Source organism: Micropterus salmoides, unplaced genomic scaffold (genome assembly GCF_014851395.1).
Source record: "Micropterus salmoides isolate LMB-PRFRI ecotype aquatic unplaced genomic scaffold, ASM1485139v1 Ms_hic_scaffold_15, whole genome shotgun sequence".
Taxonomy (NCBI): domain Eukaryota; kingdom Metazoa; phylum Chordata; class Actinopteri; order Centrarchiformes; family Centrarchidae; genus Micropterus; species Micropterus salmoides.
In genome coordinates this window covers 20,044,744-20,068,813 of record NW_024040596.1, presented here as the reverse complement: position 1 = coordinate 20,068,813, position 24,070 = coordinate 20,044,744, and the positions used below count along the sequence as shown (strand labels likewise).

The following is a 24,070-nucleotide window of genomic DNA, read 5'->3' as shown; positions in this document are numbered from 1 at the left end:
TGTAGATGTTCAGCTTTCCACTTCTTGATTAAATAGTATTAAAAGTTTTGAATTGAAGTTTTAGTCCTTGACTTTCACCCCCCTCCCAAAAAAAGCGTTTGAGAAGTTAATCAAGTTGATGTTCAAGTGCATTTGGGAAACCTGATGCTGTTATTTTTTAGAGAAGGTTTCCTCTAGGATGGAGGGTGAGTGCAGTGGGTGGTGAAAAGGGATGGGTCGCTCTTGATAACCGTCTGTAATCTAGCGGGCGTCATTAACGTTGGGACCGCTGCGCCCGCCGCACATAATTACGGTTTCATTCCCCTCTGCTTCCCGAGCAGCGCAGGGGCCTCTGACACGGGAGGACTGTGATTAAAAACATGAGGCTCTTTAGCTACTACTCCCCCCTACCCCTCCCTCCACCACTCCGCCTCCACTATTCCACATCCTGTGTGTTGCGAACAGAAATTCCTCAAATGCCTGTCTCTGCACATCTCCTGAATTTTATCTGAGATTAGTCTACTGCTGGTTCCACGCACCCCCCACCCTCTCGTATCTTCCTTCAAGGAGCCCTTTCCCTTTCTCCCAATGAGACATTCCTCGCAGAGCTTGACATGGCCAGCCTTTACGTTACACGGTGGAAACTTGAGGCTTATATTCAATACCGCCCCACTAACACACACATACACACACACACATAGCCTATAGGCTTAGATAAAATGCCACCGGGGAGCTCTCGTGATTTTCATTTGAATTGTTTAAAATGCCTGCGTTAGAGCTTGCACGCCTCGGGGTCTTTCTGGTGAGTAATTAATTTCCAGCATGTGGGGGTAGAGACCGGAGCTTGTGGCCCTGCTTCCTGGCTCCGACTGTGTGTGTGTGTGTGTGTGTGTGTGAGAGAGAGAACGGGAGGGAGGCTTTGCGCTGGCTCGGCTACTGCATCCTAGCCTAGGGGAGGCGGAAGGGGGGGCAGCACAGCGCAGAAAATCGATCCAGGGGCCGCGCTTCTCAGCCTCTTTCGGACGCAAGAGTCCTGCTCTCCCGGGAATTAGATAACGGCTTGTAAAAGCTCTCCACCGCCAGGCTCTCCCCCTCCTCGACTTTTAGCTGCTGCCGCATCTCTGTGTCTTCCTGCTCGCCCGCTTATATAGCCTAACTATTGAATTCATCCCGTTCACATTATGTATTGGCTTCCAGTTTAATTGGAATCTCCGTTTCGTCTTATAACTGTGTGGATATTGCGTATTATCAGCAGGTTAATATTTTATTAGGTTTTAATTGGCCTTTGTTGTTTGCCTCGGTGCTCTGATCTTCCAGTTAAGACACTGACTGTGTGTGTGTGTGGGTGTGTGCGCGCGCGCGCGCCCGTGTATGTTTGAGAGATAGGAAGACAAGAGTATTAATGTGAGCCTTCAGTTTCTCCACGTGGCTCAGTAGTCCGTTTTCTCTCCTCCAGGTTTCTTTGGCAGAGGAGATCAAGCCGTTGAAGTGGTATCCCTCCGTTTACCTGCTGGTGTCTATCTTCCCCCTCATCAACAGGTAACACACACACAAACTCACTCACTCGCGCACACCTGGCTTTACGGCACATAAACTCCTCTCCGCTCTGTTGTTTTATTTGCATATTCGCTTCACTCTGCTATCTTATCTCTTCTCAACCAGTCACCTCCCCCCTCGCTGCCTTTCCCGTCCTCCTCTCCCTCTCTCTCGCTCTTTCTTATCTGAACTCTCAGAAAGCCTCGCGCTCTCTGTAGCAGCACAAACACTGAAGAAGATTGCGTGTATAGCCTAGCGCGCGCTCGTGTGTGTGTGTGTGTGTTGGATGTATAGAGCATTTTATTGGCTTTTTTAAAACCAGGGCTTCCTCTGACTGAGGGTTGTGGGAGGAGGCGGGTGGTCCAGTAAATGATAACCCTGGCGCTGTTATTACTGCTTCACTCTGTCTCTCGCTCTCTCTCTCTCCCCCTGTCTCTTTCTTTCATTCGCCCTCCCCCCCTCCCTCCCTTCCACGCCGGTGTGATTGACAGGTCAGGGTTACTAAGTGATTAGCTGCGGCGGCTCTGCTTGTCGCCACGGCGATGTAGGCGGAGACACAGGTCAATTACAGGGTCAACGTCTCTCAAAAGGTTCCGCTTAAACACTGCCCACCCCCACTCGCCCTTTCCTCCTCCTCCTCCTTCACCTCTCCATCCCTTCCAGTCCACTCCTCCTCTTCCCCTCCCGGGCTCCGACTGTCGGCTGATGAAGATGACAAACTGCATCCTTTGCTAACTCCGACCCACCCTCCTCTCCTCACTCTCCCCCTGCCTTCCTTCCTTCCTTCCTTCCTTAATGTCACTTTCTCTTTCTGTTTTCCGCTCAAAACGTCTTTTTTATTTCCCCCTTATTTCCACACTTCCTCGCTTCGGTTCTCCGTCTTTCTCCTTCTGTGTTTTTATGTCACCCCCCCCCCCCCCCCCCCCCACACACACAATTTCTCGCTCGCTCAGCTGCGCTCTGCCTTTCTCCAGAGAGCGAAAACGGGAATGAATTGCTCTCTCGTCGTCCTCCACCTCCTCCCCCGTTGAGCAGCGTTGGCTGTATATATCTCCGGCTCCTATTAATTTGTTAGCCCCCCCACCCCACTCACTCACCTCCCTCCCCTCTGGCTCATATCCTCCTCCTCCTGTCTTTCTCCATCTCTCCCTCCTTCTTTCCCTCCCCTCTGCTGAGTGCTGGAGTGTGTAAAGTGTTTGTCACGGTGCCGTGCCGATGTCGCTGTGCTCTGCCGTGCGGAAGCAGCGCGCGGCAGACAGCCTTTAGTGTGTATTTTTCAGTACGTGTGCGCGCGCGAGTGTGTGTGTGTAGGCGGGTGGTTGGTTTCGTGTCAAGGCGAATGTGCTGTCGCTGCTGGTTGCCGTGTGTGTGTGTGTGTGTGTGTGTGTGTGTGTGTGTGTGCGCGCGCTCTTGTTTGTCCGCGTCGCTTTTGCGTGTCTGTCTATGAGCATTCCCCTGTGTATGTATGTGTCTGTGTGCGTGTGGTTTTGTGTGTGTGTGCGTGTGTGTGGTTTTGTGTGTGTGTGTGTGTGTGTCTGAGTGGGGGATTATTTCTATCTGAGCTCCAAAGCCTCCTAAACAGGGCTTAGAGAGACGGCCCAGGGCAGCAGCTAAAGCCTTTGGGTAGAGCTCTCTCTCTCTCTCTCTCTCTCCCCCTCACTCTGTACTCCTCTCTACTGGTCTCTCTCTTTCTCTGCCATTTCTCTCGCCCTGATCCATTGCGTTAATACACAGACACTCCCACACACAAACACCCTCTTGTTTTTGGCCCTCATCTGCTACACACACACACAAACACACACACATCAGACAGTCACACGCCACACACAATTTTAATCTGTTCCAAATGCACACTGGTAAATGTGTTAATTCGACACCAGCTGTTGCGAATTGAAATGGGAAAGCGCTCCTACTTTTCCTCACCCGCGCTTGCACACACATGCATGGAGGAGTCATTATACATAATTTTTCTCTCTCTCTCTTTCTCTCTCTCTCTCTCTCAGTCATTCACTTGCCCTCATTTGGCAACACAAAAGTAGCACCAGACAATCGCACCTTCGCACTTATCCCTCCTCCTTCTCCTCCTCTCTCTCTCTTTCTCCATCTCTCTCTTTGTCCTTCTTTTCCCTCCCTGCTGCCACTTCAGTCTCTCTCTCAGCTCTCTATGTGTGCGCGTGTGTGTGTATGTGTGTGTGTAAGCGCTGCCCGGGCACGACTAGAGTTTTCACAGTCTGCTTCTCACATCGCTTCCCCTGTGTGCTTTATGGTGTGGGTGTGTGTTTGTTTACAAGGCTTGTCTAGATTCCTACTGTGCGCGCTTGTACGCCTGTTTGCATAAATAAGCCCTCTCCTCGGAACCTAGCTGCTGATTTCTGTGGCGCGGCGCAGCTTGATGTGCAAGTGCTCCTCCTGGACAGCCTGCTTGTCTTTTATGAGGACTTTTTGGCTCTCCTGACATACCTCCCACCACCCCCCTCTTTCCCCTTTTGACACCAAGTGGGGAGAAATTGGAATCCCCATTTAGTGGCTTTTATTTTCTCTTCTTTAAGGCTTAGTCTAGAGGCCCTAACCTCCAAGGCAAGGCTCATGGCAAGAGAGCTAGTTGCATTTTAGCAATCAGGGTTGCGTGCCCTGCAGAGGGGTGCTTCAGCACGGACGGATTGGCCCTGACGGCAAGGCTTGAACCGGTGATGCGTCTGTAACCTTGAGTTCACCCTGTCGCTTCAGGAGGCAGCTTGCATCCTCCTAGTTATTCTTGGTTTCCCTCGATGCAGCGTGTGGGTTTTGTGGTGTGTATAGGCCTATACATGCTTGCAGGGGATTTTTGTATGGGCTCCCTACAGCGCCTAAGCCCAAGCCCCCCCCCCCCCCCCCCCCCCCCCCCCCCCGCCTTTCTCTGGAGGAGATCTGATTTCCCTGCTCCAGGCAAGCAGCGAGAACAAGACAGTGTGCGCGTGCTTCAGTGCGCGTCTGGGCTTTTGTGTGTGTGAGTGCACGCGCAACCCGGGCCAGGCAGACCTTCCCCATCTCCGTTCTGCGCTTTGAAAAACGAGGGAGGAAATCTCAGAGCAGCAGTTATTATTCATCCCTCAAAGCAAACGGGGAGGAGGCGGAGGAGGGTGGAGGGAGGGAGGGAGGGAGGGATGGATGTTGGGAGGAAGAAAGAGAGAGCCAAACTGGAGGGATGAAGGGGGGCGGGGGGATACATTAACTCTTATCGTACTGTATTTGGCATTCTGCATCCCAGGATGCGCTCTTTCTCCCTCTCTCTCTCTTTCTCTCACTCATGCTTTCTCTCTCCTCTCTACACTGCCTTCCGTTCCTCGCCTCTCGGAATATCTCACATTCAGCGCGCAGGGATGTGTGTTTGTGCCTCGGTGTGTGTAGGCTGGTGTGTGGTTTGTACTGTACCCCCTAATATCTTTTGTGGTGAATTTTGTTTACTTGAACAAGTGAGCTCCTCAGATGCTGAAAGGCAGTATGCAAGGTTCCAACTCTCATCTTTATTTGTCTGCAAGCCTTTTTTATTCATCTATCTCTTCTCATTCAATTTATTGGATGAGAGTGGCAGCATTGGCCTGTTTACTAAAATAAGTTTTGAACTTGATATAGCTTGCAGGTATATGCTGTTCTTTTTTTGTTTTGTTTTTTCTTCATATTTGGAGGCAAAATCTATCATTTCTCCTCCCTTTGTGTTGCTTTGATCTCAGATCTTTGCATGAGTGCTTCCAAAGCTCCAGGTTTCGTGACAGGGCTCCAAGGGGTCACTACCAAAGTCGGGATTAGCAAAATATGAGTATAATTTCATACACTAGAATTCAGCACAGATTGACAGTTCTGATCACTTTTGATGTTTGTTTTTTTTTACTCTTATTTACACACAGATAACAAAAATCCTTGTCAGTCAAATATCTGTGGTGTCACATGTGGCTGTGTGGCCTAGATATTATTTGGGTAGATATGTGACCATGCCTATGGTGTGTGTTGCACTTGTGCGTCGCAGGCAGTGATCGGTGTGCAACTGGAGACAGAGAGCCCCGTAACCATTCGTCTCCCGTCGAGCAGCAGCAGCGCACTGCTATTCATCCCCATTTAGCGAGACAGAAAGCTGGCCTAGAGGGCTGTGTGCAGTGCAAACACACACAGGGCAGGCGCCCGCACCGAGGCTGGACACACACACACACACACACACACACACACACACACACACACACACAGGCTCTGGATTTAATATCTCAGTAGGCATATATACAAAAATTTGCATGTATTTGGATGCAAATAAACTGTATACCATATAGACAGAGATACTCTTTTACAGACATACAAACTACATACAAGCATATATAGGTAGATACATACATTCATGTGCATGCGCAAACGCTAGGAGATACTAGATAACCTCCCTCACACACACTTAGGCACGTGTGCACATTCACAGACACATGCAAACACAAACCCATACACGCACACACTCCCTGCTCCCCCTCCCTGCTCTTTCAGGCACGTCTTTAAATATTCATCACTCTGGCTGCTCTGAGAGTGCCGTAAACGCTGCCTCACACTCCAGGGAATCGCTAAAGCCTACTCTATCATCTGCTCTCCCTCCCTCCTCTCTGTCTCTCTCACACACACGCGCACACACATCAAGCCACAGCCACTCACGTGCACCGACACTCGAAGGCACAGCCAGTGGCACCGCTGGACACACAGACACACGCCGGTACATGAATGGGGCGCACGAAAAACACATGTGCGGAGATGTTCAATGAACAGATTTTGTTTATATGTGTGTGTGTGTGTGTGTGTGTGTGTGTTTACTGGCTGCTCCCAGCACAGAGGGTTGAGTGGTGTTGTGTTCCAGGAAACAGGATGTCTCTTTGTTTGGGTTTTATTCTGTTGGTGAACGTTAGCCCCTTCAGTCTCCAGGGTCTGTGTGTGCCTCTTTGTCTGTTAGGGTATTTGTGAATGTGTGTGTGCACTCGTGCAGGTGTGTGTGTTTTGTTTCTGCACAACATGCCTGTCCGTTTGTGTATTTCAGCCCGATTCCAGAAATATTTAGTGAAACGTTCGCACAGAAGGTTCTGCGAGTTTGTGTATAATGGGACTCTCCCTTAGCTGTGACAGTTATCTCCATGTTGACCCTGTGATCAAAGTAGATTATGTCCTTATCCATAGAGTACAACATATTTTTGGAGATAGTTCACAAGAGCAATAGAGCTTTATGCACATATGAGTGGCTGATCACATGTTGTTACAGAACAATGAAAGGCCTGTCCTCCTGTCTTTGCTGCCCTAAAGGCCGTCACACATGTACACGAGACAAGGGAAAAACCAACAGAACCTTTAAAGTTGAAAAAAAAAGTATTTATAACTTGCTTAAAATGGTTGAGTGTAAAAACTGCAACAATCTGATCGTGCTTTGAAGGATTTGGATTCAATGAGTGGATTGTACATGATTTAAAATTGATAAAAGTTATCTTGCCCCAAAAGCAGCATGAAGTATAATTTGACTATAATGAACCGTGGCCTAGTTGTTGTTTCCTGGTCAGTTTAATGTTAGAATTTAGTTTCTTTAATTGGACCTAAATTCAATTTCAGGTGTTTTCAGATCTTCTCAATAAGCCTAAAAGCTTTGTGGAAAGTACATGTACGCTGTACAGTTACTTTTTAAAAATTCAAGTATATAAATACCCCCTCTAGTGCACCATAGTTCCAATGAGTTGTCGAACCTGCAATTTATTCTCAGAAATTAAGATGAATATGATATCACATCATCTCCTCGGCTTCAGTAAGTTCGTATTTGGACATAGCAAAACATTAAGGGAGTTGAAAAAAGTTGTGAATCACATTCTGACCTTTCCCAGAGTCGAGGGATTGCACTTATTTTGGCAGAATTATCCCTTTTAGTCGGGGAAAAGTTCACATTTGCTGTCAGTAGCAGCACTAGGGCCTTTGGTTTGGCACTGTGAAGCATGTGATTTGTCTGGAGGAAAAAGTCCGTCAGAGATAGGAGGAAGTGCGGTCAGGGGTTCAGGATGACTTCTCTGTCTGGTCATCCTCTTGTAGCGGTACAATGCTGAGAGGCAGCGGATGAAGGATTTTGCGCAGAATCTGGAGGGTGAAAGAGCGACAGGTTCAAAGACTGACCGACAGCATGATAGATGGAAGGCCTGAATAAGTGAGCAGGGCTTGGAGACGCTGTGAGAGTACTACTGATTGACTGCATGCTTACAGGTGGTAGCAGACTCAGACTTAAAGCTACATGTGTCATCTTCTGTGTGTGTGTTTATTGTTGTTAACCATTTGGTCCTGAGTCATACATTATACACAATATCGTCCCTGTTGTCCAACACCAGTCAGCCAACTGTAGGACTCACTTGAATACACTGCACACACAAACCCTGATAAACACACACACACAGCGGCTCAGCCAGGCATCGCCCGCAGCCACACTCTCCTTCCCACCACTGCCTCCCTCATTCATCTTTCATTAGCCCGGCTCACACAGGAGAAACAGCCCACCCCCCTCCTCCTCCTCACGCCTCCACCCATCTCTCTCTGTCTAACCTCCTCGCCCCTCCACCCCTCACCCTCCTTGTCTTATCTTGGTTTCCCTCGCACGTAATCTCTTTTGTTTGTCTCGCTCATGTCTTGCAATCTGCCTCTTTTTTGGATATCTCTCCTCCTCTTTCTCTTTCCTCGCTCTCTGCCTCCTCTGCTTTTCAGTCTTTTCCATTCAGTCTCACTCCTTCAGCCCTTTCCCCTCCTCTCTCCTCCTCTTCCTCATCCTCCTCCTCGTCCTCCCCCTCCATTGCTCTCGGCCCTCGTTCCCCTTCACAGCCTCACTCTCGCACATTCTCACCTCTTTATCGTGTTCTCCTTTCCTCCTCCACTCTCCCTCTTTCCTTCCTGTGCAGTGCTGTTTCTCTGCTCCCCGCCCCCCTTTCCTGTCTCTCTTTCTCTCTCTCTCTCGCTTGCTCTTTCTTTCGTCCTTTCATTTCGCTCTCCCATCTCTCCCTCGATGGAGGGGAAAGGCTCTTCGCCTCTAATTGCGGCTGTTCCGTTGCCATGGCGCGTGTTGCTCGGCGCTGTGTGTGCGTGTGTGTGTGTGTGGCAGGCAGATGATTGCTTGCTGCCAGCTCTCGTTTCCCGGACGCCGATCGCATTTCTTTGCGGCAGCAGGAAAAAAAAAATGAGACGCCAGAAATAGCCCCCCTTCACACAGACCCACTCACTCTTACCGCTGCGCTGTCAGAGAAACACACACAGGCAGACGCACACACAAACACACATCCACTGCATTTCCTCCCCAACTGACACCCTCAATGCATGTGACCTAGGTTATATTGTATGTACACACCTCTATGCACACTTATAGGCAGTGATGCGTGTGTTTATGCATGTCCGACTTCCTCCATGTGCATGTATGTGTGTGTGCTTCCTGCGTCTCTAAGGAGGTTGTGTGGGGACTCCTGATTTATTTCACCTTTAATGGGAAGTGAAATGAATGTGAGCAGCAGCTGGTCTGGTCCTCGGAGATACAGCAGTATGGTAACCCAGAAAATAGGCAGCAGCGTCGCTCTGAAATGGTCCTTATTCCGACAAGCGCCAGGACACGCCACTCTACACTCCACCTGCTACACAGTTTTATTTTAAGCTACACTTAAACATTTAGTTGACACCCAGAATGCCTTACAACAGGTAGGTTCTTGTTACAGGTTTGTCACCAACCTTTGGCCAACCCAGGTTCTTTCCTGTCATAACTTTTTAAAGGGTATATGGAAGGTAAATGGGGAGAGATTACTAGCAAATAAACCTTGCAACCTCCTGCTGCAAAAGAGGATAAGGCAGGATTATAACCAGATTTGTGGATGAATCTCCATAATCATCTTCTGTGCGGTTCACCTGCACTTCTCAATGGGGTTTTTAAGGGAAGTTTAAAAAAACAGATTGTAATGATGAGCTTGACAAAGTAAAAGCGCCTCTAACCTGTAATTTAAAGTTGCAGCTTTCTTGGCATTCACAGAAGGAATCGGCTGTAAACCAAAGACTTTCCAAAACTGAAGTCATCCAGAGTGTGTTTGGTCAATTTATTCCTTCAGACAGGCTGTTGTGCATATTAATGCAGCTGAAAGAACAATAACAAATCACATCAAACCCTTAGTACAAACAACCAATTACTGCCGGTCAGCAGGTTCTTGTGTAGATTAATTTATAACAGAGGAAGCCGAGTCTTCATCGTTTCACCTCTCTGTTTGATCGATGTAGTCAACTATGAGCATCCAGCAATCTAAGTCTGATAAAATGACTCAAAGACACATGAGTGCAGAGAGCTGGTGCAGAAAAAAAGTCGCCCTGTGGGCACACTTTGGCTTGAGGAAAGACGGTGTCACAGAGCCAAATCAAACTTAATAATAATACTATCGTATAATAGCTGCAGCTTTGATAATACACGAAAGCTGTTCAGCATGTGCAAATGGTAAAGAAAAAGTAACAACAGCAAATCGCCAACCTGACAAGGGCATGCTTCAGGCTAAATGTGATTATTCAAATCTATTTATAAGATTACTTATTTTTATTGTTGCAGCATTTGTGAAACAGAGACAGTTTTTGCCTGAAAGTGTTCTTAACTAACCGAATATGTTAAATATATTTCACAAAGCCTCATTTGTTGTCTAAAAGCTTCTTAGAAACGCCACACAGCTGGATGAATACATGATGCACATGGTCACAGAAGTTTATTTCAGTCAGTCCCACACGTGATTTGACAATGCATCGTATAAAGTAGTTATTTTTGTGCTTACACAGGTTGCACACTGTTGCACATTACTGTAAGCAGCCACTGTCTTTTTTTCATTTTAAGTTTAATTTTATCTGCTTAATTTTTTTTCTTTCTGTGGCTGGCTATATTAGATGTAATGATGTAGTAATAGTGTAACAACACATATTATTCAATAAAACACGTGATATATAAATACTGTGTAGATATTTCCACTTTTACATTTGTTTTTTGCTGAAATGTTGGTGTAGGTGCTTGGATGGTGTCGCTGTGTAGCTGTCCAGGCTTGTGTTTTTCTGGGATGTCACACCATTGTCAACACTGTTGTGAAGTGATTAATGGGGATAATAGTTCAAAACACAACAGTAGTGCTATTACCAAGGACTTACTTCAAATTATTCTCATTTTATGTAACTGGAGACATGTCTCACCCTCTGACTGTGTCAGTGATGAAGACATGAGTGAATGTGGTGTCTCACGCAACTGCTTGTAACAACAATACAACAGCGGTTCTTTTTTTCAAATGGTTGGTTTTGTATCTTAGTTCCCTGCGGGGCACAAGCAGCTTGGGGATGACTTCTCCGACCCTGAGGCCAACCACCATGGCCACTTAGTTTACTCTGCACACCCAACCCAGGAACACACCGCACACGCAGATAGTGGTGTGCGCAGTTTGATTCGCTCGCTAATAGATCAATAAAAGACATTAGTGGCGGGCTAACCCGACGAGCAGCGCTAATACAGGGTTAATCCAGGGTTAATGGCTGAGCAGCATCATTCTCAGGGGCAGCCATTAGTTTACAGCCGCACCACACAATATCAGGTTCTCCTTCTAGTCATGCCCCAGGCCCCCAGAGAGAGAGAGAGGTGCAGGGAGGGGAATTGAAAAGAAAAGGATGGCGGATCGCCCTCATGAGTCAAGATGAAATTGAGATATCCAGACAGATGAAACCGAATGCAAAGAAATGGGAGAGATATCAGAGAATCGGGAGGCTGTGTGTAGAAAACGTGCGCGGAATGGAAAAGAAGCTGAAGATGGGACGGTGAAATTGTGGTCAGGAGAGGCAGGGAACTGAGATGAGAGAAGGAGAGGAAGGGAGTTGAGCGCTACACCTCTCCCTGTCCTTGTAAAGTGCTGCTTGCTGTCGAAGCGGCAGCCAAGAATGTGTCAGCCCAGCCGTCTCACGCTGCCTAATGGGCTCTTAAACGCTGATATAAAGCTTACTCGCTCTTTCGCCCTCCCCTTTTCCTCTCTCTCTCTCTCACTCTTTTTCTGCCTCTGCTTCTCGCTCTCATTACCTCTCCTTCTCCCCCTGTCCCTCACTCTGTCACTCACTTGTCCTCTCCCTCTCTTTCTCCCTCATTCTGTTACTCTGTCTATCAACCTCTCGCTCTCTGTCTTTCCCCTCTTTTCCTGTTGCTGTCTTTCTATGCCTTCTGACTTCTCCTTCAATTACTTCACCCTCGTCCCTGAAGCTCTCTTGCAGGTTGTCTCTTTATTTACAACATTTTTTTTTATCTATGAACTCAACACTTCTCTCTCTCTCTCTCTCTCTCTCTCTCTCTCTCTCTCTCTCTCCTTTTCTCCTCCAACAGGCTCCACAATGCCTTCTACCCACAGGATCCATCCTTCTCTTTCACCCTGTTGCACGTCCTGTCAGCACCACTCCACGGCTTGGTGAACGCCTTCGTCTTTGGCCTGGATAGGGATTGGTGGAGCCTACTGAGCCCAACTGGCATGCAGGTACAGCAACTGAACACATCTATGTTCAGACATGCGAATCCCTGCGTAAATGTGCTTGCAATTTAACACGGTGATCACGTCTGAATATCCCCCAGTCATTTTTCTGTAAAAGTTGCTATGCCAATCTGACTCGGCAACATTTCCGTAACACTTCCATTGACATCATGGAGACATGGAGTCTACAGTCATGCTAGTGGCTTTGTGATTCTGTACTTGTGGACAGCAGTGGTTTGGATTAAATGCTGATTTAACCATGCTAACATGCTCGCAATGACAATGTCATACTATATTAACCCTCTTGTTTTTGTGTGTTAGCATGTTAACATTTTCTACTTGTCACATAACACAAAGTACAGCAGTGACTGATGGGATTGTCATTAGCTTTGCAAGTATTTGGTCAAAAACCAAAATATTGGACCAGTTAAAATTTTGATGTGATGGTAGCGCTAGATGAAAAGTCAGAAGATCATCAAAGTTATTACAATTCATCCTGAGGTGGACATTAATGTCTAAAACCAAATGTGATGGCAATCCATCCATCAGTTGCTGAGACATTTTAGTCAAAACCAAAATTTCAGTCTCGTGGTGCTTACTCCTGTCAGGTTTTTTATTCTCTCTTTTCTCAAGTCCCTACATGCTTGAAATGTTGTGGAATATTTGGCGCTGCTTGTGTGAGGGAGGTTGTCAGTTGTCAGCTAAAGTAGAAACATATTTGGAGACAAATGTTTTACAAGGACTTATGTAAAAACACACTCAGCTCACCACAAATATTTTTGTTTCAGATTCCATTTATGCAGTTTTCAAAATCTATTTTGTCAAAGCTGTTTTGCGGATCTGTTGTGAATCTAGCTCTAGCATACTAACACTGCTAACTGACCATTCTTTGTTTTATGCTCATTAAGGCTCTATAAATTAGGTTCGTCTATAAACTGACGGTCAATTTGTGGCTTAGAACGATATACAGATATTGGGAGAGATTGACTCCTTGGAAGGCTTAACCACTCAGTGTTGAGAACCAGACAAAATCAAGCCAAAATGATTTGTTACTGGGTTCATTGCTAACTCTTCTGTGTACATTTCACTTAATCTGAGTGAACTATGTCTATCGTTATCAAGGAAGTGCAATATCACCATCAGCACGTCTCTGACCGGGCCTTAATCAACAGACATGGTGAAGTCAGATTGTAGAGGCAGTGTATCATAATCCATACATTTCATTTCGAAAGCCACAAATCTCAATGCCTGGCGAAGGCATTTTTGAGTCATTGAGATAGATTAACAAACTCAATTATCAATTTTGTAAGTTGAGAGCGATCACCTGACAGTCATGTCATAGGTACCAAAATCCCCTTATTTAAAGAGTAAAATTGCAAATCACTGATTTTTAATGCCTTTCACAATTTGAGCTTACCAGAGGGATGATGTTTTTACATTTGAACCGCAAACCTTATTGCTTGCATTTAAATGAACACCCCGAATCAATACAGTTCTCCACAGATTTGTCTCAATCCACAAACATTGACAGTATCTGCGGATGTGAGTCGAAGCTGATATTGAACCATGAAGAAAAAGATTCTCTGTGCTCTTAGTTCAAGAGTGCACAAACACGCACATGCATACTGTCACCTATTCAGTATCACCTTCCACACTGATAACGGGTCATGAGCACAACGTGGAAGAGTGGAATGTGTGGTGTGACCTTCAACCCAAATGTCAATGTTGCACTGTGGTGAGTCGGGAGAGAAAGAGAGAGAGACACTCAGAGACAGGAGAGTGAAATGGAATCTCACTGTGTTCGTAAATCACAGAGAAAATGCTGTTTGTGTGTGTCAGGGAGAAAGCGAGAGATGGTGAGAAAGAAGACGACAGAGAGAGAGAGACTGGCGGCGTGTGTGTTCTTGCTCTATCGTGACTAACAGCCGGTTGTTATTCATCCTGGCATGCGACTCCCAGCAGCCCCCACACATCAGGTGTGAGATTGGCGCTGGAGAGGAGGGGTAAGGGGAGAGAAGGAGGTGGTGATGGTTGGGTGGAGTGGGGAGGGGGGGTTGTAACAGCGTATAGTCAAAATGTCCCTCCCTCGACGCAACAAATCCGCTCTTTCGTACCAGACAGCCCCCCCACCCCTCCTAACCCTGCCTCCGCTAGCTCACTCACTGGCTCTCTTTCAGTCGTGTATTTAAAAAGGAATGGCTCAGATGTTTTTAAGTCTGGCTTAATACACTTCTCGTATACCATATGTAGTTTGAAAATGTTACCGGTCCCTGCTCAACGTACTTGCCACGAAGGGGAATCCCCCCCCTAATGTGGCGACAGTGTAAGAATACAAAATCCCCAGATCCTTATCTTCTACAATTCTGACTGATTCAAAGATTCTAAATATTGATCTTTGTATGTTAATAGAGTTATGCGTTTCAGATCACTGTATTGGCGTAATAAAAAAAGACGTAAGTATTATTGAATGAAGGAAAGCGCTCAGGAGCATTTTTGATTTAATTACTTATAACCAGTTTTGCAAGACGAAGGTGAAGTATTTTGTGTATACAGTGTACCCCAACTAACAAACTACAAGCGTGGACAACCAACACACACTTTAAATTAAATAGTGTCTGACTTTGGAGACCCCCGGTCTAGTCTATGGGGATTCATTATAAAAGACCTGCCATCGTAGCTTGGTTTCATATGTCTGTATCGCTGCCCACATCAGCATGTTCAGTGGTTCAAATAGGTGTGGTGTACTGTTCCCTGCGGTTGGAGAAACAGTTGACCAGTCAGAGCTTTGAAGATGGGTTTAAAAATGAGGACGTCATCTTCCCACTTTGCTATCTAGCTATATTGATGGAAAATAGTGGCAGAAAAAGTTTTTCTCTATATGTCTTCATTTAGCGCTACTTTTATATACTTTGTTCTATTTTACTGACTATTTTATTCTATTCTAAGTTAGAGATTTATGAAAATCTGGTTATACATTTTCTGTGTGTGTAGCGTGGAGGGAGCTACAACTGCATTTCATTGTGCAATCCTGTATTGTGTAATGACAATAAAGCTCAACCTTGATGGATAAGGTCAGCATAGCTGTACAGGTTTTTGTGAGGCGACACACAGAAATAACCTACGTCACTGTATTTTTTAAATGTTGTAAAAAACGGCACCGATTGGTTTACCGCAAAACCGAACGCCCACAGCTCCCAACAGAAAATTGGCTGAATGAATTAAATGGTAATTCATTGCCACTGCATTGTGAATAACAGTGGGACTAGCATTGGAGCGGCCAGGGTGGAGAGATAATGCGAATAACAGCACAGCAGAGAACTCAAGAACACATACACCAACTTATGTTTCAGGAAAGGACATTAAAATTGAAGCGGCTGGTGGTGTTCAGTAAAAAAAACTTTCCAATCACAAAGCTTCATACTACATTCTTTTCTCTGCCCTTTTCTGTTGCCAGACAGTGGCCTTCCTCTCAAGACCAGTTAGCTTAACTGCCGGTTATGTTTCATACTGCAGTTCAGCAGACTACAAATATGAGGGAAAGGTTTGGCACACAGTGCACTGGAGCAAAAGCCTAAATAACAGTGCCCCTTTTCTATTTATTAAATTGAGAATCGAATTGTGATACCAAAACTCAAACCACTCCGTCTTGTTCGTGTGCTAAAAGGCATTCTAAAGTCCAGTTGAAGCTAAATGGTTAGTTGCACTCAGTTAGTGCAACTAAAACTTACGCAGAATAGCCTCTATATAGCCCGATTACTGACCTGCTGCATGTAGAAGGGTTTTTACAATAATCAAAATTACCTGTGTAACCAGATTTCTGTTTTCTTCCTGGTTTCTTGTGCGCATGTAAAGGTTCTGCTGTAATTCTGCAACGTGTCTCTTTCTTTATCTAGTCCGCCGTCCTTGTTTTTCCTCCTCCCTCTCTCTGCCGATCGCTGCCTATCTCTATCTCTGTCTCTCTGTACTTATGTGTGTCTGTTCCCCTGCCTCCTCTGTACCCTGTTACAGCATCTCTGGAATTTATCTCTCTCACATTATTTCTGCTGCTCTCCTTTGTGTAGCATCTCCCTCCCACCTGTGTACTCTCCCTCTTGCTCATTCACCCCCTATTCCACTCTTTCCTTTCCCTGATATTGATCTGCATTCTAGCCATACAGTTGAACCGCCCGTGGCTCTGCAATGAGCTCACCTCCCACTTCTTCTTCTGTGTGTATGCGAGTGTGCACGCAGGAAGAAGCTGCTCCCAATCCCCATATGTCTCAGCATCACTGCAATCTTAGACCACGTCCACACTAATTCAGCTAAAACTAAAATGCTGTTTATATATAGGGAAAATGTACCAGTGTTTTCATGTTGTTTTTGAATATATTCCTTATTTGTTGTAGTTTTAGCCAGTAAACACCACAACTGTGCATCACAGCCGTCATGTATTAAAGAGTAGCTGACACAGCCTGGTTACTCTGCTGATTCTCTGTGATCATGTATACTGTGTTTGAAAACTGTTGAAATTCACCATTTAGTTTTTATTGTTTCCATATTTTTGCTTCTGATGTCGAACAACTGAATGAGCATGAAATAGTGATTCGATCTCAAGTCATAAATGTTACCTTAACAAATCAGACAGCAGTTCCTGCATGTGTGGCAAGACGTCAGTTAAATCTTTTTTTATGATGGTAAAGTCATCTGACAAAGTCAGTGTACATACAGTTTGATTGACTAGTTTGACATTTAAAATAAGTAAGTCACCAGAGAAAGTAAGAGGTGACAAAGAGTTGTCTTCTTAACTTTGCTGCTATATAGTCCTCGGCCAGGCATAGATAATTGTTTTCAAAAAGCCCTGTCACTACTAAAGGCGTTAGTATACTCCACCCGCAGGCTCTCTCTTGAAGTCTAAAAGTCGGGTTATGCTAGAAAATAACTTGTTTGTACAACATGTTGTCCAACCAAGCCGGGAGGCAAAAGTGTTTATAGTTGTTCTGAACAACCTCACTTGAAGGAGGAGCGACAAGCCGGCTGTCATAGAGAGGGGTGGATGTGCAACATCGTTTGAAAACGGTGATAGAGGTGTACATTTCAGACAGTCTCTCCTGGAACACATACTTGTTGACTATGAAAGGTGACCCTGGCTCCTTCCTCACCTCCACACGGCTGGTCAATCACATCTTGAAGTGGGTGTTTATATCGGATTGCCTGATATGTAAAGTTACGGAAGTATTTGGACACAGACCACCCCCCCACCACCTCGACCACCATCAACACCCCACCCACACTGATCCGATGAAAGAAAGGTGTGGGGGAAGGGGTTCTCTGAAGCTATTCAACCGTCCGACAAGCAGTTCTGACGGAGTATACTAGCTACTTAACGGACTGAAACCAGCAGGCTCTAGTGCTTCTCATGAGCCTGAGGCTTGCCAGCATATTTAGTATTAAGCATGTAAATTACATACTTTGCTCATTTTCCACTACACTGGTGAACAACAAATACTTGTTTGAGCGATGTGTCTCCACACCTCGTATTTCTTATTTAAGTCCTGGTAGTTCTTTGAAGTTATATCATTTTGAGTGAGTATGCCATTAAACGTGACAATCAGGTCTTCCAGTATGGTACTTTTATGTAGTTGAGCAGAGCAGAAAGTGAAAACAACTGTGCTTTAGTTTCCCGAGGGAATCAAAACAAGCATTGATAATTGGTTGTATCCAGGTTGTCGCTCCCACACGTCAGAACATTAGCATAGAGTTGAACATTTCCCAGTTTCTCAAGGTCGGAGCTGCGATTTTTGAGTCTTAAATCGTGTTGGGCAGCACAAGGATGTTATTTGGAGGTTCACAGTGAATGGCAGTCTGTCTTACCTCTAGTGTTTAAGTCTGTATGTGGAGACAGGAGACTGTTTTCAAGTGTGTAAAACACCAGCTTAATGTGAATGGATGGCCAGAACGGAGAGAAAAAGATCCATTTTCAAATTTACTTAGGTTGAACATACTCTTTACACCAGTAAAAGACAGTGTGTTCCATTCATTTCACTCTGTGTTTGTTTGTGTGCCTGTTTTCTAGCTGGCTCTGCAGTCGCGGCTGTGTGACAGGACTCGGATCGGAGAGTACCACCCCGGGGCGGTGCGCTACACACAGGCTGACCTGGTCGACCTCAGCGATGACGACGACGATGACACCAACGTACTCTTCTACTCTCCTGACATGACCCTGAAAGACCGAGGCCCCTGAGAGAGAGCTGGAGAGGGAAAAAGAGAGAGACAAAAGGGCTGGAGGAAAGGAGCAGGAAGGAGGGTCACAGCCAGAGAGAAACGCAGTGGATTAGAAACTGAGAAGCAGGAACAAGAGGTAGGGAGGGAATGGAAGGGAAGATTGGGGAGACAGTCAGGCAGATAGAAGCCGGAGATGAGCTGTCAGGTTCCATTATTAATCCCCATCCTTTACTATTTAATATCCTAAAGACACACACACACACACACACACTGAGCAGAGCTGCAGCTCCTTGCAATACCATCAGAAAGGAGCAAGAAAGGAGCGATTCTAAAGATCCTCCTAATGTTAAAGGCGTCTGCTGCATCCCGAAGGTCCTAAAATGATTTCCTTCTCTGCACCGCCTTCTTGTCTCCTACATTCTGCAGCGTTTTTCCGCGTACCACAAAAATGAAAGAAAAATGGAAAAAAAACAAAAAACAAAGGACTGCTGAAAGGCAGTCATAACAAGATGTTAGTTTTGCATTCACAGCAATTACCTTGTGAACGGTAATTGCTTTCACTTGTGAAAAGCAGGCCTTTTAAAAAAGCACCCTATGTGTCACACCTGAAAGCATCGACATCCACGGCAAGATTGATCAGGGTACTGAACAATTTTCTTGCCGATAGTGTGGAGGTGAGCTACATTGGTAATACAGAAAGGGGTTTTAAAACAGTTAAGATGACTTGGCAAAAAAGTCAAAAAGCATGAGTGTGGCTTGCAAGGAGTCTCTCCTGCCTCGGACAGTATTTGTTTGTTGTTTTCTCTTTGTATATGGTATTACAGTTGTCACAAATTTGGCACAAGTATTCATTTGATTGGGTTGTTTTGTATTTTTATGAAATACTACTTCTGTTTGTTATACTGTATTTATAACAGAGCAATGTATTGTATATATTTAAGTGTACTCTATTTTTGTACGTGCCTTGGACTGAAATGTGAAGAAAATGCTTCTATTAATCCAAACCCGTGGCTCTCACGTGACAGTGGAGCGGAACCTGATTCTGTACATCTAGCCTTATGAACACCTAAAAATAAAACATGTTATTAGTCAAACATACTCCCGCACACACGCACGCAGACACACACAGACAGGTGCCTGTCAAAACAGGTTGGAAAAGATGACACACGCGGCACCCACGGCATAGCAACAGCTTTTGGTGGTTCATCATCTCATGGCCCTTGTCAGTGATGCTGAGGGGACATAGCTGAGGCGTGATTGGCAGGATAATAGAGTCACTTTATATTCAAACTCAGCCCATTTGGTTTTTCCCATATCTAGGTGGTTTCATCACTGTCTGTGCGCACTGCCGGCTGTCAACTGCCTCCCTGACAAGTTGAACTAATGAACCGACACTTGACCCTCTTTACCCTTGAGTTGTTGAACTTTTCTGCTGGGCGTCAATGACACTAGAGTGCAACTTTAGTTTGCAGTTCACAGAGCCCCTCCACTGTATTACACACACACACACACACACACACTTGGCTGTGCCCCTACCTCTTTTGGCACTGTTGCTGGTTTCACTTGACTGTTCACTCCATCAAATAAATGAGCAGGAGAGACATTTCATAACAAAGCTGAGACTGGGCGTGTTTATTTCTTTTCCACATTGATGCAATCCTCACTGCTCTGCCTCCTGTGAAGTGTGTGTTCGTTTGTGTGTGTGAATGTGCTTTAAAATGTCTTTTAAACCTGGGCTGCTTAAATAATGGATATTAATTATTGGTCGGCCCCTCCTGGCCCCTGCCATGTCTCCAAATTTGGTTAACTGGATTTTGATTAATGAAATATGCCTGCCATGTTCTCCATAAAACCAGACTTTTCCTCCACCTACATGCCTCTCCCGCAGACGCTTGAATCGTTTCGAGCCCCGCACCCACTCCATATAAAGAGCCCGGGAAATAAGCGAATATCCCTGTCACGCAAGAAGAATTATTATTCCCCCCTCATATCGTCGCATGCGCGGTAATTGGATACAATTTAACACCCGCGGCCCACGGGCATGTCGGCAGGCGCACTGCCTACTATTAGCTCGCCTCGCCTCGCCACCCTATCATTTGTCAGATCTGTGTTTGTGTGCTCCTGGTGCCTGTGTGTGTGTGTGTGTACGCGCACGTGCACGCGTGTACGCGCGTGTGAGTGTTTGCACACGTGCGTGTTGCTCGAGAAACCGGAGCCATTGTTGGATTCCGGCCATGACCTAGCTGTGACGCACAGAAAAAAAGAGAGAGGCGAGGGAAGAGAGGCGACAGCAGCAGCAGCCCAGACACTGAAAAACAAGCTGGAGCGCTGTCACCTCGGAGCAGCCTGATGGGTGTTTGTCGCTCTTCTGCCCAGCTTATTGGAGCCCCAGCAGTATTTACGGTACAGGCGGGGATGCGGTGGAGAACCCCCCTATACTCCTTTACCCACCGCTTACAGTAAATATATGGTTGGAGAGGGTTAATGGGGAGATTACAGCCTGCATGAATTATGTCTTAAAAGTATAAATAAATGACTCGAAATTGTTGTGTAGCCCTTTATACATCAAATGCAATCAAATTGTTATTAGTGTTGCGCTGGCCTGGAGGTATTGAACTGGCAAGGCTGGAGCTTTACAGGCCTGCCATAGCCTATATGATTATAAGGATGTGTCAGTTGCCCTCTTGTTGCCTATGTGCAGACATAAAGGAGAGGCATTTGAAATTCTGAAATTAAAAATATTTTACAGAGATTTAAGATTCAGCCCATGAGCTGCAGCTTTAAATTACTTTAAAGGATACATCTGGTGTTTTGTATTGTCAACAATTCCCATGAGAGCCCAAAACCAAGATGCTTTAGTCCATCTTTCATGATCTTCCCTACCTGTCTGTGGCACTAAGCCTTAAGCCTATTTGTTCCTACTGAAGAAATTAATATTTAAAAGCACGTCTCATATTAATCAACAGCAACAATAGAGGTATGGCACAGAGGAATACCATATATCAGGTTGTGGATACAACAATACTTAATAGTGTGATACATTTATTGTTGGTTTTGGTCTTTTAATGGAATTTGTAAATACAGCCGTTAACAGCCATGTATTTTTTTATTCTATTGAATTTTCTTTGCCAGTGACTTTGCACCAAAATAACCTCAGATTTAGCTACTTACTATTTTTCAAGGACTAATTTCCTTGCTGCAAAAGCTCCATGTTCCCCACATGCCACTCACTTTTTGATAATTGTTGAGGGGCCCTATGTCAAACTGAAGATTTAAAGGGCTAAACAGCAAGTTTTTTCCCCAGGGCCCCCAAACCGGTTAGCCTAATCCTGCCTTTCAGGAGTACAAATGCTACAAAATACAAATAATGCAATGTACAATAAATCCCATAGTTATATGTTTCAACTCCATGTTACCAGTGTACAAACAAACACAATAACTCACTGGCCTACTTCATGAACATGTGGGACATGTCATACAACTATAGAGTTAAAGAAACTCGACTTAAAATCCATATTCTAACACCACATTTTCAAATGATTAGGTAGTTTCTTCTGTTCTGCAATGATCTTAAATGAAAAGACAGGTTATGTAAAGAGAAGTGCTTCTTGGGGATTCCCCACTCTCTTGACGCTGACCTTGAACCCGATCATTTGCTCAGATCAGAGCTCAACAAAGCTCCACTGTGTGGTAAACACCCCACATACTTGTGAAAAAAAAGTTAGCAAAGCTAACAGTGCACTGGTGGTGATGGCAGTGTTGTGGTTTCCTTTAAACCTTGTGAGGTAAAGTGATGTAATTAGTTTCAAGGCCATCGGACTTGCCAGAGACATGATGTGCAGTTGATGAAATGAGAAAAAAACAATTTGGATATATTTTGAATGCATCCACTGTGAGCTTCTTATATGTCTAAAAGGGGCACTTTACGTCCCAGCTTGGCAAAATCTAAAATGAGCGCAGTTTGACCATTTACATTTGCATAAACGCTCCTTTTTAGCAAATACTGACCCCTGTAGAAATTTTTATTTGATTGATGCAGCCATACCCTACATTCATTCAGGATTTTAGAAATATTGAACTCATGAGTCCAAATTCCTGCAGAAGAACCCCTAGCTATACCAACCAAACTGACCAATCAACCAAATTTCGAAGTATTAAAAAAAAGTTCCATAGTCTAATTTAACTGTTCAGATTTTCTTTTCATTACATCTCCTTGCAATTAACACTAATTTTAGTGTGTTACTTTGAGTATATGCTATAAATACCAGAAACCAGTGACAAAATAGTAGTAGGGCCTACTACTACCTATCAGTCCAAAGCCCAGGGATGTTATGATACAAATATATAATTGGCTATTCTCATAAGAATATTATTATATAGACAAAGAAAGGCGGCACATCTTCACATTTGAGAAACTGGAGCCAACAGAAAAATTCGTAATAATTGGTCATTAGTAATAACTCTAGTCTGAATTGTTCATAAGTTTCCCTAAACTGTCAATTTGGTGGAGAATATTAAACGATAAACTGTCCACATTTTAAAAAGGTACTCTTAAAATGACCAGAATCAGGCGACTATGAACCTGCTTACATTTGTAATTCATGAGAATCGTGTGTTTAATGTCCCTCTATCCCTTCCCTGCATCGTGTCTAATAACAGCTCGGCTGTACTGCCGCTGCTGCCTAAGCGGAGTGCAGGATCGAGCGGAGCTTCAAGCGCTGCTATCCGGCCCTGAAAGAGTTAAATTAATCTCTCCCTCTACTCTCTCGCTCGCTCTCTTTCTCTCACTCTCTCAGCGCACACACAGGCTGCCACCGCCCCAGATAACAGAGGGGCGCCTCTCCCCAGCCAGCCAGCCTCCGCTAATCGCAGTGGCAGGAGGGGGGAGTTGAGTGCCGGCGGCCTCTCACAGCGCAGGGCTTTTTATTGACGCTGCCTGCCTGTGTGTGTGTCATCTGTGTGTGTGTGGTGTGTGTGTGTGTGTGTGTGTGTGTGTGTGTGTGTGTTTGTGTTTGTGTGTGTGTGCGTGCGTGTCAGAGCGAGAGAGCTATAAAGAGGTGTGTGTGTGTGTGTGTGTGTGTGTGTGTGTGTGTGTTTGTGTGTGTGTGCGTGTGTGTGTGCGTGCGTGTCAGAGCGAGAGAGCTATAAAGAGGTGTGTGTGTGTGTGTGTGTGTGTGTGGTGTGTGTGTGTGTGTGCGCTCCCCGCCAGCAGCGGAAAGCAGGGAGAGGCGGGGAACTGGGAGGGTGGGTGGCGAGGTTATGAGCGGAACTCGACAGAGGCCGACAGACGAGAGAGAAGGAGGGGGAGGAGGGAGGCGAAGGAGGGGGATCTCTCTTGTGCTGCGCTGAGAGACGCCACCGCTTCTCCTTCCTCTCAGATAAGGTTCGTTTGAAGGTTTGAATCTTTATTCTCTATAAAAAAAATAATAAAATAAAAAAATGGCTTTCTGTCCGCGCGCTTTGGGGATGGGGAGGGGGCGTTTATAATCCTCAAGGTCTGAATAAGAAGTGTGATAGATGGCGCTGGTTATGAGCCCATTGATTGATTGCATCGATGAATTTAGCACCCTATTGATTAGGGTTTAATCAAGGTCCACGTCTCTCACGGCTCCAATGATCTCTCTCTCTCTCTCACTCTCTCTCTCTGCGTCTCTCTCGCGAGTAGCGGTGTCTGGCTCGGAGCCACGCTCGCCCTGCAGCGCCAGGCTGTAATTATCCCCGGTGAGGCCGCGCTAACGCAGCGTGGCGCGCCTGTGGGGAACCGGTTAGCCCTACAACACCGGTGGGGGTGCATGAATGTGCGTGCGCTATGTTGTGTTTGTTGTTGCAGAGGGAGA

General features: G+C 45.5%; 1 protein-coding gene across 3 annotated transcripts in view; it reads left to right on the top strand.

Annotated features, from left to right (window-relative positions):
* si:dkey-100n23.5 (cyclic AMP receptor-like protein A) overlaps positions 1–19,848 on the top strand; it is a 43,787-nt gene extending 23,939 nt beyond the window's left edge. For 2 of the 3 annotated variants that reach the window (XM_038720924.1, XM_038720922.1), the window contains exons 11-12: positions 1,436–1,518; positions 18,085–19,848. In XM_038720924.1, coding sequence (XP_038576852.1) covers positions 1,436–1,518; positions 18,085–18,252 — 251 coding nt within the window. In that variant the 3' untranslated portion in view covers positions 18,253–19,848. Of the gene's footprint in view, positions 1–1,435; positions 1,519–11,890; positions 12,039–18,084 lie in introns of all 3 variants that reach the window. The other variant, XM_038720921.1, reaches the window with a different exon arrangement.
* The last annotated feature ends 4,222 nt before the right edge of the window (positions 19,849–24,070 follow it).